At 35.5% G+C, this 14,381-nt stretch overlaps 1 protein-coding gene across 1 annotated transcript; it reads right to left on the bottom strand.

The window, feature by feature from the left end:
* Positions 1 to 1,987: 1,987 nt before the first annotated feature.
* Positions 1,988 to 14,023, bottom strand: LOC105034390 (large ribosomal subunit protein uL23). Its single transcript, XM_010909532.4, has 4 exons — positions 13,888 to 14,023; positions 4,018 to 4,070; positions 2,503 to 2,866; positions 1,988 to 2,377 (listed from the first exon to the last, which is right to left on the bottom strand). The coding sequence occupies exons 2-4, from the start codon at positions 4,034 to 4,036 to the stop codon at positions 2,293 to 2,295; spliced, it is 468 nt and encodes a 155-aa protein (XP_010907834.1). The 5' UTR covers positions 4,037 to 4,070; positions 13,888 to 14,023; the 3' UTR covers positions 1,988 to 2,292.
* Between the last annotated feature and the right edge of the window lie 358 nt (positions 14,024 to 14,381).

Genomic DNA, 14,381 nt, shown 5'->3' on the forward strand with positions numbered 1-14,381 from the left:
ATTATATACTACTTGATATACATAAGCTTTTGGCTAAATTAAGTACGATCCTCAATGCACATTTATTCTTTACCTCACATATGCATTCCTTTTCTTGATGCATAGACATGCTTTATCCAATCCTCCAATATATACTTAAACAGCATGGGATACGCATATAGTCAGATTGAAACGCAATTATCGTAGGGTAACATGCTAAACTAGCAGCTCGTTCGAAATCAAGATGCAGTTTCTCTGCCAAGACTAAGAATGATACCTTAATAAAGAGGAAATTTTGAAAATCTTTTTTTTTGCATCAGCAACAAAAGAATCAGCACCAAAAATAGATCCAGGAGATACAAGCTACCGGAAAAAAGATCTTAGACAAGAGGAAAGCAGCTGATGCTCCATATCTTTCAAGGCTCATAGGAGCCTAAGATCCAAGCACCATCTTCATTTTCAAGGCTTATAGGAGCCTAAGATCACAAGCACCATCTTCGTTGTTCGTTGGCTGACCTCCCCCATTCTGGATACCATCCTTACCAGTGTTGAGGGCACCATACCAAAAAAATACACTATCGTTTTATAGTGTAATTTAGTTTAGAAAAGATGAAATAGAAATTCAATTGCAAAATAAAACAATCTCAAATGTTATTTGCGACAAAATTCCATTGCAATCTCAAAGAGTCTCGCCTTATTGGCAACATCGATAACCAGAGTCCATCCAGAGTCCATGTTGATTAGGGATCTTAATGGGGCAAGAAAAAGAAGAAGAAGAAAAACCGTAGGACCGATCCCACGCCCCTCCCCACCACGTTTTAGTGCACGACGTACGGCTCAGTGCATCTCCCAAAGCAGCATCAACTACAATTGTGCATGTAACAGTGGCCACTTAGCGGCACCTGGGCCCACCATGTTTGCAGCATTCTGGACCCACATAGAACATGGCCGACTCAAAACCTATGCATGACACGTAAGCTAGACCAAGATATCTTCCTGATCGAACAGCTGCAGTAACAAGCTTTATCAAAGAGTCTGTCAAACCTCTCTCTTCTCATTCAGGGAGACATTAGTCTCAATGGTTGCTTTCCAATAGTCTTCTCTGCCTGTCATAATTCCACTTCTAAACAGAATTAATTGAAAGGGTCGTCAACGACCACGACTTATGAACTGCCCAGAACCGAGAGAGAGTTCATGGTAGAATTGATCGGACCTGTCACATTCAGGAATGGACTCGAGAAACCAAAGCCCAGGTGGTAACCCCCCAAATCGAACCAACATGCTCTTTCGGAAAGCAACTAATAATATCAAATTAAGCAATCACCTTGGAGCCATCAGTCATGCATCGGTTCGCAAGGCAAATCAACTTCTTAACCTGATGATGTCAGACACCATTATCCGCTCGATGGTCCATTGCTGTTCAAAGAATAACAAGTAAGGTTTGCATGATAGGCACCGTCCATTGACATTTGAAATAGACCGATGCCATGAAACCATTAGAGCTTTAATGTCCACTTCATCCTCCACTCCACTGCTAATGCTTACTCAAATCAGCAGCACCATCAAGCTGATCCAGATTACCAGATTACCCACATAAAACCAAAACATTGACTTGCAAGAAATCGATATACGCCATGCATGTAGCTTGAGAGAAGCATATAATGGTACATTCAAAGCCACGGAATTCGTGTTCGGTCAAAAATGCTTTGGCATGAACATTCACTACCAAGAAAACATTAAGCCTCCTAGCAAAGAAACAAAAACGAAAAGGGGGAATCATCTTAAATAATCAGTATCTGCTTTGTTTCTTTAAAAAAGCTCCTCTAAAAGTTCAAATCCCTAAATGCGCTTTTTCCTGTAGAAGATCGAACATTGGAATCTAATAGATGCATACAAATCTTCCAATGGTCAAAAGCATGTCCAAACCCATCCAACAGATTCCTTCAGAAGATTATGTCAGTGGCAAAAGCAAAGGAAAAAGATACCATACAATGCAGAAAAAGCAAAATTTCGTACAGCAAATATGCAACTTTCATTGCTTAATGTTTTGGAGCAACCACAAAGACAAGGATACCTGCAGCACATTTATCTAATGCGGGGCCTCCCTTAAAATTAAGGGATGTCCACCATAATCAACAACGAATCCTAGTAGTACAGTTAAGAAAGTATTCAGAATAACTTTCAACTAGCATCTGATGCCAACGAACTACTAAAGCAAGAAAATCAAAGAGGACACAAAATTAGAGTCTGAGACCTGAAACACCAACCTTAAATGTGATTCAGCACAGGACTGGATTGCTAACTACTACATGTCTAGATTATGCCAATTTTGTTTGCAACATCCAGAGCATCATAATCCGGGGTCAATCTCACATATGCCTTTTTCGTGCCATCAGGCCTGCAAAAGCATCAGAAAGACCAGACTCAGAAATCCATCAAGGCTTGATTGCAAATGCTACCTGGATAGCCTATTGGGTAGGATAAAGAAACTGCTGTATTGGGAAATACCAAATGGACACCAACCTGATCAAAGTATTGACTTTCTTTGCCTGAATGTCATACATCTTCTTCACAGCTGCTTTGATCTTTTTCTTGTCAGCTCGGATGTCAACTATGAATACAAGCGTGTTGTTATCTTCAATCTTCTTCATGGCAGATTCAGTGGTCAGGGGATATTTGAGAATTTGATAGTGGTCGAGCTTGTTTCTTGGTGGAGCACTGATCCTAGGATATTTTGGATTCCTCTCTTTCTTGAGGGTCTTGGGCCGGTGAAAAGTAACAGAAGTGCGGATCTTCTTGGTCTTCCTTTTCAGAGACGATGCTCCTGATTTCACAGCCTTGGCAACCTTCAGAGCCTGTGTTTTGCCATCAGGCTTCTTGGAGGTAGCTGCATGCAGACAATCATACAGAATTACATGAGAACACAAGAATTAAGAAGCCATGTTGCTTTTAAAAGGATGCAGTATACCAAGAAATCATCACACAGTGCCGAACCGGTAGAACTATATATTTGGGAGGACTTGTGCTTAGGCAGAGGTTTCCAAAACATTTTTTGTACATCACATCTAATAATTAGATCTTCATTTTGCAACCTAGATCAAAGAAATTTTAAGCATAAAGTTCTTTTTTCACACCATATGTGCATTGTAACTGCAGTTACTACACTCATATCCAACCCCAGCACATGTAATCCACATGCATGTGCTGGACAATCAACAGCATTGTTTTTCTGTGCCGGGCGAGAGAAAGGGGTGGGGAGGGTGTGCATTGTAGACGCTGAAGTCCAGCATGTGCAGGATTCACGGCCTTCTTTTGTGAGGCACAGGGGAGGTCATGAAGTCTAGCATGCATGCTAGAAAACAACTCAAGACCTCACCGAAAAGGGCTAGTGCGAAGGTGTTATATAGGTTCCATTGAGTGTGGAGGGGTCAATCATAGCCTCTGGAGTCCAACATGTGCAGGATTCCGGCCTTCTCTTGTGAGGCACAAGGGAGGCCATGAAGTCTAGCATGCATGCTAGAAAACAACTCAAGATCTTACCAAAAAAGACTAGACAGAAGGTGTTATATAGGTTCTATTTTCATATATAAATACGTAAGATCTACCTAATGATAGCCCATACGGGGCTACTAACACGAGTCCTCATATATTGCCCCCATTTAAGCTCATGCATACGGGACTCCATGGCTTTACCATTACATATAGAGCAGAGACATATTTATATAACTCATTTTATTGATATCTGTATGTTCCAGTTTTCTTGCCAAGTTTTCTCATTTTTGTCATTTTGCTATACCAACTAATATCAATAAGACTTTGTGACTGTGCCAAAGGCATCGAGTCATACCACTAAAGAAATTAAAATATGTCTAAACAATGAGATAGCTGCAAATTGCTAAATAATATGTTCTGAATTTGTCTTCTCACACATTGCATTTATTTAACCAATATGATAGTGATAAAGAACTTACATTTGATCTTTTGATTTAATGCAATATCAACAATCATATAGCTAAAATTCTGACATATATAGCATACCTTTAGCAGGTGGAGCCATCTGGCAATGTGAATATATAACTTCAGAATATCAACTGCATTCAGTCATTAAAACTGGTGTCAGAAACATGATGAACACTACTAGGATATAATAGAGTTACTATCCAGAAACCTATCAGAACAATAGCAAACAATTTAAACTGTGTAGCCGTGCACCCATACAATGATACAACCTTAGGTTAATGGCGACTGCAATAATTTACCTGATTTAGGAACTTAAAGATCCATTTTCTGAAGAAGAGTCTTCCAATGTCATTACAGAAGGTAAAAGTGGAAAAGAAAGAGAGAGATAAACCATAAACATAAGCCACAGCACAAACTCAGCCATTTTCAGATTACATTTAGTATTTCTATTTATTTTGATTAAGAACATTGTCATTTCAAAGGCTTATACATGAAGGGTTCCATTTGCCTCGCAAACAGCTTTACCAACATAAAATAATGTAAATTTGATGAAAAGAAATACAAGCATAAAACTCAAAACCTTCTGGTGGAGGACTTGACCCACAGCAGTTTTAATGCAACAAAATGATGCACTTCAACATTAGAGGAGCCATATCAAATATACAAAAGGCATCTTCAAGCATTGACCATGTGCAAACAGGCAACTAATCAATAACATTTTCATCCTCCAAGCAATGTGACTCTCTTTCCATTTTTCTTTTTTTTTTTTAATTGCACATGAACCAGACAAAACAAAAGCAAAAGAAGGTACAGAGAAAGATGATTCAGGAAACTTTCATAGGTTCATGGAAAACACTAGAAAACATAGAGTGATAAAACAAATTTTTTAATATTATATATTAAATTCATTTGTGGGGCTAAACCAACACATGAAACCACCACAAGAAATCTAAGACTGCTTTTACCCACAAAACAAGATAAAGGCTCAGGTAAACAAATACGATAATATCAAATCAATTAAAAAAAAAAAAGTGGATATGTGTGCTTACTGCAAAATCTATCGTGCACCTAGCAGGTATTTCCCACTGCAGTGACCCTTTCTGGCCCAGTATGTATGTTTATATGCAGTTCAAATCAAGGTTAAGCTGCTAGTATGTGCTGAGCACACACAGGCATGTAGCATACCAGGCTTGGGATCCGAGAGGACCAGCATGGACATAAATGATTATTGCTGTCTCGCCAAAGTAAATGCATAAACATGTATGCATCTATATTCCATAATTTAAATATTTTATACCTATTTATAAACAAGCATACGTGTTGGTTAAAAAGACTAATTTGAGGCTTGCCTTGAGAAAAGGCTGTTGAAGAAGTTGCTATGTTTAATAGTTCAATGTTCATGTGAAGTACATACCTTGAAATTACACAACATTGATTATTTTCACCGCAATAATAGTAGGGGAGAAACCAAAGTCCAAACCTAAGATTCATATTGCTGTTTTATGTTTTTGTTTTCAAAACCCAAGAAAAATGAACTAGACTATATGACATGTATGATGAAATCTTTCCTTTTTTAAAAAATTATTTGTTTAGTCTTTTGATCGTTTAGTACCAAAGATTTATTGGTTTCAAAAGTAGTGAAAACAAAAACTAGCAATAGCAGAAGTTTTGAGCAAATGCTACCTTCAACATCAATTTCCATTTCAATTACTTAGAGACATAAACACAAAAACAACAACGATGCCAAATAGAGCTCGCATGATACAAAAATAAATTTCCAAATTTGACTAAATTTTACTTTTCCTTAATGAAATTATATTCCTTTCATTTTTTTCATCTCCAAAATTTTCTAATCAGCTAAAATTAACCTCAAAGCATTGTGGTTCCATGATATCGTAAATTCAAAAACAAGAAAATAAACTAGTAAGGTATGTTTGATACATGAAATCCTTATAAGTTAACTTCTTACATTGGAACTTGCATAGAAGCAACATCTTGTTAAATTTCAGAAAATCACCAAACCACCTAACTAGGGTAACAATTAAAAAGTTAACTGAATTTTATGCATATTAATTCTAATTTAAATAGGATTTTTCAAAATGCAAACAAAATAAGCATTTTGTTCAAGCTAGATCAACTTACATCTTACATGGTACTTTTTATACTCTCCAATTTGTACTTGAAACCAAGGATTTAAATCTTGGTCCTACAGGCCACATATCAATCAATATATATAGGGTTTTTTGCATATAAACCCTCCTAAACATTCAAATTTGCATGAATATCCTTTCAAAATTGATATTTGCATATATACCCTCACAAATATTTGTTTTGCACATATATCCTTCTTTTTCTTATTTTTTGCATATATACCCATATCATCTAACGCCGTTAAAAATTTAAAGGTTTAAAATTTAAATGAGTGAAATACCCTTATGGGTAGATATGCAAAAAAAAAAAAAATTATAAGAATATATATATACATATATATATATATATATGTATATATATATATGTATATGTATATACATGTGTATATGTATGTATATGTATATATATGTGTATATGTATGTATATGTATATATACATACATATACATATACATATACATACATATACACATGTATATACATATACATATATATATATATATACATATATATATATACATATATATATATATATATATGTACATATATATATAGCAATTTGACGAGGGTATTCATGCAAATTTGAATGTTTAGAAGGATATATACGCAAAAAGATTTAATCTAATTTTTATCTATTTCATCTAGATGGATTTGGGCCCTCTTACTCCACAATATAGTAACATATTACATAATATAACAACATGATAATATTATATAATATTTTATATACTAGAATACTATATTATATTATATTTTTAGGCAAGATGGGATGACTATGTCCATCTTATAACAACATGATATACCTTATACATTTTACAAAAATATTTTTGATAAAAATTTTTAAAATAAAATATAATAAGATTATAAATTCTCATTATTACGTAATATCCAAACCCACAACTATATCCATTCTATACAAATATACAAGCTATCCATCTAATATCAGGTTTAAATATTTTTCTCATAAGCATATTATTATATATTAGAGAAAACATGGATGGTTATAACCTATCTATTTTCTAGATAAAAAAATTTTGATCTATCATTTGATAAAAAGATCTATTTATCTAAGTTAATAAATTAAGTATAATCGTTATTTTAATTGTGCATGTTAATTTTTCTCCATTAGAATAAGGAAAGAATTAACAAATCAAGAGAGATGTATTAGACGCAAAAGAATTCTAATTTGGATTTTTTGCATGTATATCCTTCCAAACATTCAAATTTGTATGAATATCCTCATAAAATTCCTATTTGCATATATACCCTTATAAATTTATCTTTTTGCACATCTACCCATAAGGGTATTTTAATTATTTTAATTTTAAACCGTTAATTTTTAATAGCATTAGATGATGTGGGTATATAAACAAAAAAAAGTATTTTATGAGTGTATACATGCAGATATCAATTTTAAAAGGGTATTCATACAAATTGGAATGTTTAGAAGGGCATACACATAAAAAATCCATACATATAATACAAGCTTGGTGACAATATTATGGTCTGTGGGCATCCATACACCCTATTTTGCTGAACCCGATCCTGCCAAATCAAGGCAAATCAAGACTAAATTGGTCCTGGAACCATTCAAAATGCCTTTTAAACCCCTTCTTTTATGGTGGTTTTACCATTTGAAGGTGATGCAGCTATGGCAGGCTAGTGTGGAGGTCAAACGATAAGGAATCACCTAATTGGAGCCAGATTAATATGTTTGAGGATATAAACATGCTTCTCACTAGGCAACGGCCTCCCCCCTTCCCAATTTTGTTTTTCAAAAATCCAAGGCTATATAATTGGAAAATTGAAGAAATTTAGTCTTTTTTTTAAAAAAAAAAAATCCAAGCATAAATGATGGAGATATTGAAGAAATTTACAAGCACATTATGCTATAAATGGATTTCATGGTGCACTAACTCTGGACTCATGCCCTAATTAAACTCAAGTGGTTTTTTTTTCTCTTTTTAGTCGAACACCAAAACCATTGCTAATTTCATTTTAAACCTAAGAGTAACCCTAGCAAATGGTGTTTATTGGGGTTTACTTACAGATGCCTTGATAATCTTTGGTATCATATATAACTCAATGATTCAAAAATCCTGGTTATGTTTCAATTGTTAGTGCACAAATACAGATTTTCGATGTATATTTAGTTGCAAGTTATGACATGTCATGAAATAAACAAGCAAAAAAAAAGGACACGTCAAATGGGTTAAAAAGCACACTTAAATCAACATCTTTACCCAAAGATGTCGGACTAAAATAATAAATCATAAAAGGCAAAATGATTTGGAGGCCAAAACAGGCTGTACCACATCCTTGTCGATATAACACAAAAAATAACACATGCTTTATGGGCTGGTCGTCCATTCCTTGATATTCGAATCCTTGCATAAAACCTTATTTATTCAAATTTTCATAAGAATAAACTAGATACTAAATATTTGATATTCTATAATGTATATCATAGCATTTTGCATTGTTCTAATCATTCCATTAAATTGCTATTAATAATAATTGTATTGCCCAAGAATTGCCAACTCAAAATCTGACCTTGCACCGGCTGGCTGGTGGTACGAGCCGCTACGCCTTCATACTGGGCCCGAACCGACACTAAAACAAGGGATGAACCGGAGAGAAAAAGAAAGAGAAAGAAAAAGAGGGGAAGGAGGGAGCAAGGCAAAGATGCCGACAGTGACCACCAAACGGCTGCAGAGGCCACCAGAGGACTGCCGACACCTCCCACGCTCCCCAATCCTCCACAAGAGAAAATGAGAGCAGAGAGATAGAGAGAGGGGAAGGAAGAGAAGATAAGGGAGGGCAAGTCGGTGTGGAGGCCGCTGCCACCGTCGAGCCCCTGTTTTGAACAGAGTGGTCATGGGCTGTTTTGGGCCGTTCGGCAACCATGGTGGCCATCTAACAGCCTCCCACCACCTTCCCCTCCCTCTTCTCTCTCTTTCCCTCCCTTCTCTATATCTCTCTTCTCGCATCTTGTAGAGGACAGTGGAGCCCTGATGTCCTCGTCAAGCCACCACCGGCCTTTCCCTTTCCGCCCCCTCCTCTCCCTCCCCTCCTCTCCTTCCTTTTCTCTCGCTCCCTTTTTTCTAGCATTCTAAATCGAATGACCGAACAGCACTGATTAGTTGCCGGTACAGTTTGGGACAGTTTGACGAACCTACTATTGTTAACTTTCTAGTTCATACTTAACAACCTGCATGTGTTAATTCTAGATACACCTTATCTTCGTAAATCGGAAGCCCAAGAAGATCAAACTTTTGCACACGTTAACTAACAACTAGACAATTAAATTACAATACAAATGTGGGGTTTTTTATTGATTAGTCCATAAAATCTGTCATATAGGCACATTAATTCTTGTCTTTTATGTATGTGTATTTTAGTCCTTGAAATCCTACTACCTATTGCTTATATCAACAGAGTAATATGTTTATATTCTCCTAAGAGTGTGAATATCATATCTTTTGGACATATTTGGCTCTTGCTCTTACACTTATCAACCCCTTAACTCATGCCCCTCCAACATGACACCCTAGCAGACCAGTCTTGAGAGATAAGGAAGCGGAATAGCGAAGATGACAATGTGAGCAAGAACATGCCGTGTCCCGAGCCTCCTTGTTGTTAAAACAAAAACTAATGGAAATACCAATTTGTATCAATGGAGAACTTTACAAGGATTTTATGCAAATATGAAAATTAGGCATCAAGATGCAAACATGAAAGATTTTCGGGACTAATCTAAAAAAAAAAGTTTTGAGAATTATTTTTTTCAAAGTTGTATTATTCTCTTATTTAGTATCCTTTTTTAAATTTGATAAAATTTCAAACTAAATCAAGTAAAATCATATGTATCCACTAAAACAAAATATTATGCTCTCAACAGTACCTAGTATATAATAAATTTATTTTTGTTCTAACTTTCTTTCTTAATATTTTTTTACTTTGTAACTTAACAATTTCATGCCAGGCATCTTAAAACCAAATTTATAATAGTTGAAACTACCACAATATTTAAATCTTAGTTTAGATGAAAATGGAAACATGATCTGATTTTTCAAACTCTATCGTGACTGCACTACATGTATCAATTCCCATAAGCCAATCTTTGTTCACATCACCAAAATCAAAGGAGATATCAAATATATTTACAAGATATGCCATGACTCTATTGACCTTAATTATGAAAGATAACAAACTGGGAAAAAAAAACAAAAGAAAAAACATCAAAATTTAACTCATTCATCACCATGATATCCAACATCCTAATGCGAATCTCAGTTAAGAAAAATACCTTTTTCTCCCAAAATAGAGAATAAAACTATCAAACTTGTATGCATCTATTTCACCAATCAAAAGGACTACAAGTAACTTTTTTGTTTATTTTATTGTGAATAATTCATCCATTTGGTCATGAAACCAATATATCATTGCTAATATCAATCAATTTCATGGTCCAACTCCAAAGAATCTAAATTACCAGTAATGCAATTTATGTTCTCAATCAAAATATAAATGATTGATAAAACCTAAAATCACAACATCGATCACATTCATTGCTATATCAGACAATAATTTGATGTAATTGAACATGTTCTGTTTCTTGTTTAGGAGACCAAAATAAAACCTTCTTAAATGAGGAAATGACAATAACCTTTCATTCATCCAAATTGCAATTTTTTCTTGATCATGCAAACACTAAAGCTTAAGTGAGATCTTAATTCCCATTTGATCACAAAGACCATTCAATTATTTGTGCACAACTATTGGATTATGCATGCCGTCTAAGCATGCTTTAAATGAATCATTTAAATAGCCCCTTCCATGAGCACATTGTAAAGAGAAGGCTCCATGTTTTTAAAATAGAACAAAGGAACTTGCTTCAGTTATCTTGTTATTGAAATGATCACAATAGTCCATGGGTTATGAAGATCAGCATTTGGACCAGCAGTTTGCCTAATTTTTATTCGTAAAGTTTTCCTCTTCGACAAATATATCACATTTGTCTCCATGGAATTAGTCTTCACTAGTGTTACCTAAGGAAGAAGAGAAGATCCCCATCAAACAATTTGATGACGTTCTCAATAAGTCATAGGGTGCTATTATCTGGATAACTCCAAAAATAATCATACTAGGCACAAGCTGAAATGGTAAAATTTAGTTTATGGAGTAGTCAAGGCATCAAAAGTCAAGAATCGATGAAGCTAACCATGAATGTTCATTGAAACTAAAATCCATCAGAAAGATTAGCAAGAGTATAGCTGCCTTACATGAACATATGTGAAAGCAAATCCCAAAAAACTCCACTATATGCTGCAAAACAAAGAACCCATTCACCCATGGAGGTAATCCAACTAGTTTTCCTAAACCAAACTATAAACCAAGGATTCAGGTCCCAACGAAATGTTCCGTGGGACACCGAGATGGGATACCATCCTATGTGTCGGGACAGGGCCGTTCCCTTAGCGTCCCAGCATCCCAATCGGGACGTCTTGGGATATCCTCTGTTCCAACTGTCGGGACGGGGCGGGATGGCGACGCGTCCGGTTCCATGAAAAAATTGAGACAACCTCATCCCACGAGATTTAAAACCTTGCTATAAACTACTAATTATATTTATATCACAAATACAAATATGTGCTTGTAAGTTTTCTTATAGCCAATGCTAGTTCGGCAAAGTCGATACTAGATGCAAATTGGTTATGAATCAGGTTACAACATCCAAAGTTACAATTTCATTACTAGACTATCACCTTTCAGTAAAATTCTCATGTACCTTAATTCTCCTTCATCTGCTCTATCCTAAGTCCAAAACATGGTACACATGGCTGTCACTTGGATAACAAATTCAGAGTAGACCCTACCATGGCCCACATTGGACTTATTCTGTATTCTGACTTTTGGATTATGTATGGGGCTAAATATAGACAAGCCAAGTATCTTAGCCCTGAGTCTAGGTCTAGTCAAGGGATACATGACCCAAAATATTCTTATATAACAAGTTCTCTCTTATGATTTGTTTTCTAAATGTTAGACAGAGTAAGCCTTGCAAATTCCCTCATCCTTGGATCCTTTGATTGTCATCCAATATCATTTTCTCCCACTTCGCACTAGGTTTCTCAAGCTGACCTGCTAGGGACCAACAACAAGACATGAACCTGCTATGCACATGAACATTATTATAAGTTGTCTTATGTTTTCTAAATGCTACATGGATTAGGCCCCCCTGACTCCCCTGATCCTTTGATCATCATTCAATATCGCTATTTTCTTCTCATTATTCACTAGTTTTTTTACTAAAAGTGGACCTGCTAGGGACTCATAACGAAACCTGCAGCTGGTAAGTACATAACCCTAAAACCTAGTGGTTCGTACAAATTCTCACCATCTAGACTTGGACCCAACTTGGTTGATGGATCATAGGATTTGTGTCACATCTACACCCTTTTTTTGGAGGGGGTAGGAGGGGGGTATCCACATGACATGTAAACCAGACTGATGCTACTCATGGTGATGTATTAAACATTAGCATTTTGTCATGAATTCATGCACATGAATATGAACCTTGGACAGCATATAAAAGCTAGATGACATTGCCTTCTCCTCTTTCCTTGCACAAAACATTTCCTACTCAAGCCACCTTAATCTTATTCATGGCTTTTTTAAAAAAGAAAGGTCTGGAACTTTTCTATTCATTTCCTCTTTCCTTATCCTTGCTTACTAGAGTTTAAGTGCAAGAAAGCACTAATATACATGCAAGTTCTGCTGTTCATACAGCCCAAGGAGAAATTACAATGTAAAGATCTCCCTTAATTACTAGATCCCAAAGACTCAATAAACCATGAACTATATGCAAGTAAATAATGGTGGGTAGCCCTACAAGTTATGTGAAAAAAAGGAAATATCTAATGCATGTAAGAACAATTTTTGAATTAACTACTAAGAACATAATGTGAAACAGCAAATAACTCTAATATATGTTAGCTTCCACTAGTGGTAAATCCAAAAGGAAATGCTCTCACACATCTTGCATCACAAATTAGTTGTTTAGTTCAATGGATAAAGCTAAAGGCTATGGCCTCGGACAACATATTAAAGAGGCTGATTTGCACATCTAAAACAGATCCTTCGAGAAATTAAGGTCCAAACAGCTTTCCTATTCAATGTTATAATTGGAAATTTAATGAATATATTTTTAAATACTGAATAGCCACATAACAGTTTTTCTTCTAAAATAAAAATTATTACCACAAATGGTTTCATGAACTTGTTCTTGAGCATCGCTTGGTGAAATATTCATTCATAAGATATTCTAGAGTAATATTATCTGCACTTCAATCCTCTCATGCAACATTATAAATTATCAAAATTTTTTACTGCCAATAAAATAAATCTTATAATGCAAACGTGGTTAGCTGTTAAACTAAGCATACATAAATCAAGCAGCTACTAATTGATATCAATAAACGTAATATACAAACTAATAGGAACTAAAATCTCCACAATAGAGGTTTTACTAAGATATTACACTGATAGTTTGACAACTATTACATTCCAACATAGTCAAACCACAAATGAATCACCACAAGCCAGCTACTCAGGCCTTTAAATGATTCATATTTAAAAAAAAAAAAAAAAGCCAGAAACCCATCAAACGAATTAAACCCTAGGAGTCCAAGAGAATCCGATCAAACATTAACAGCAGTAAAATTTGAATTCAGAAGCACTAGCAATTGCAAACTCGAAGGATTCCAAGGCGGCGAAGAGGTGCAAGGAGACTGACCGCTTCTGCAAAGCTTCTCCAAGAGCTTCCCGCTGTCTCTCCCCGAGCCTCCCAATAACCCTAGCCACCCGCGCGGACGAAAGGAATCGCACGGCCGTGAAGTTTATAGGATTCTCGAAGCAATCCTGTCCGTCTAATTCTTTTGATGGAGTGTTCCTGACCGATGGATCAACGGAGTTTCGGTATAATTTATAGGGTCGGTTGGGTGGGATCTTTGACCGAGCGAAAGGAATTCGTCCGGATGGTCCGGGCGGACCGGTGCAAGATTTGTGGAATTTATATATTTTCCAGATCACAGTGGACGGTGGAGGATCTGTTAGATTTCCACATCAATCTGTGATAGCAAGCTAATGCTGCCATGTCATCTAACAATTACATTTTTGTAAATCTACTACTATAATTTTGTTTTATTTTATATTTCAGTTCATTTGCTATACTTTTCAATCAATCCCTTTTCATTCTTATGTACTCCATTGTTTATTTGATTTTTTTTT

This window comes from Elaeis guineensis, chromosome 4, assembly GCF_000442705.2.
Source record: "Elaeis guineensis isolate ETL-2024a chromosome 4, EG11, whole genome shotgun sequence".
NCBI classification, from domain to species: domain Eukaryota; kingdom Viridiplantae; phylum Streptophyta; class Magnoliopsida; order Arecales; family Arecaceae; genus Elaeis; species Elaeis guineensis.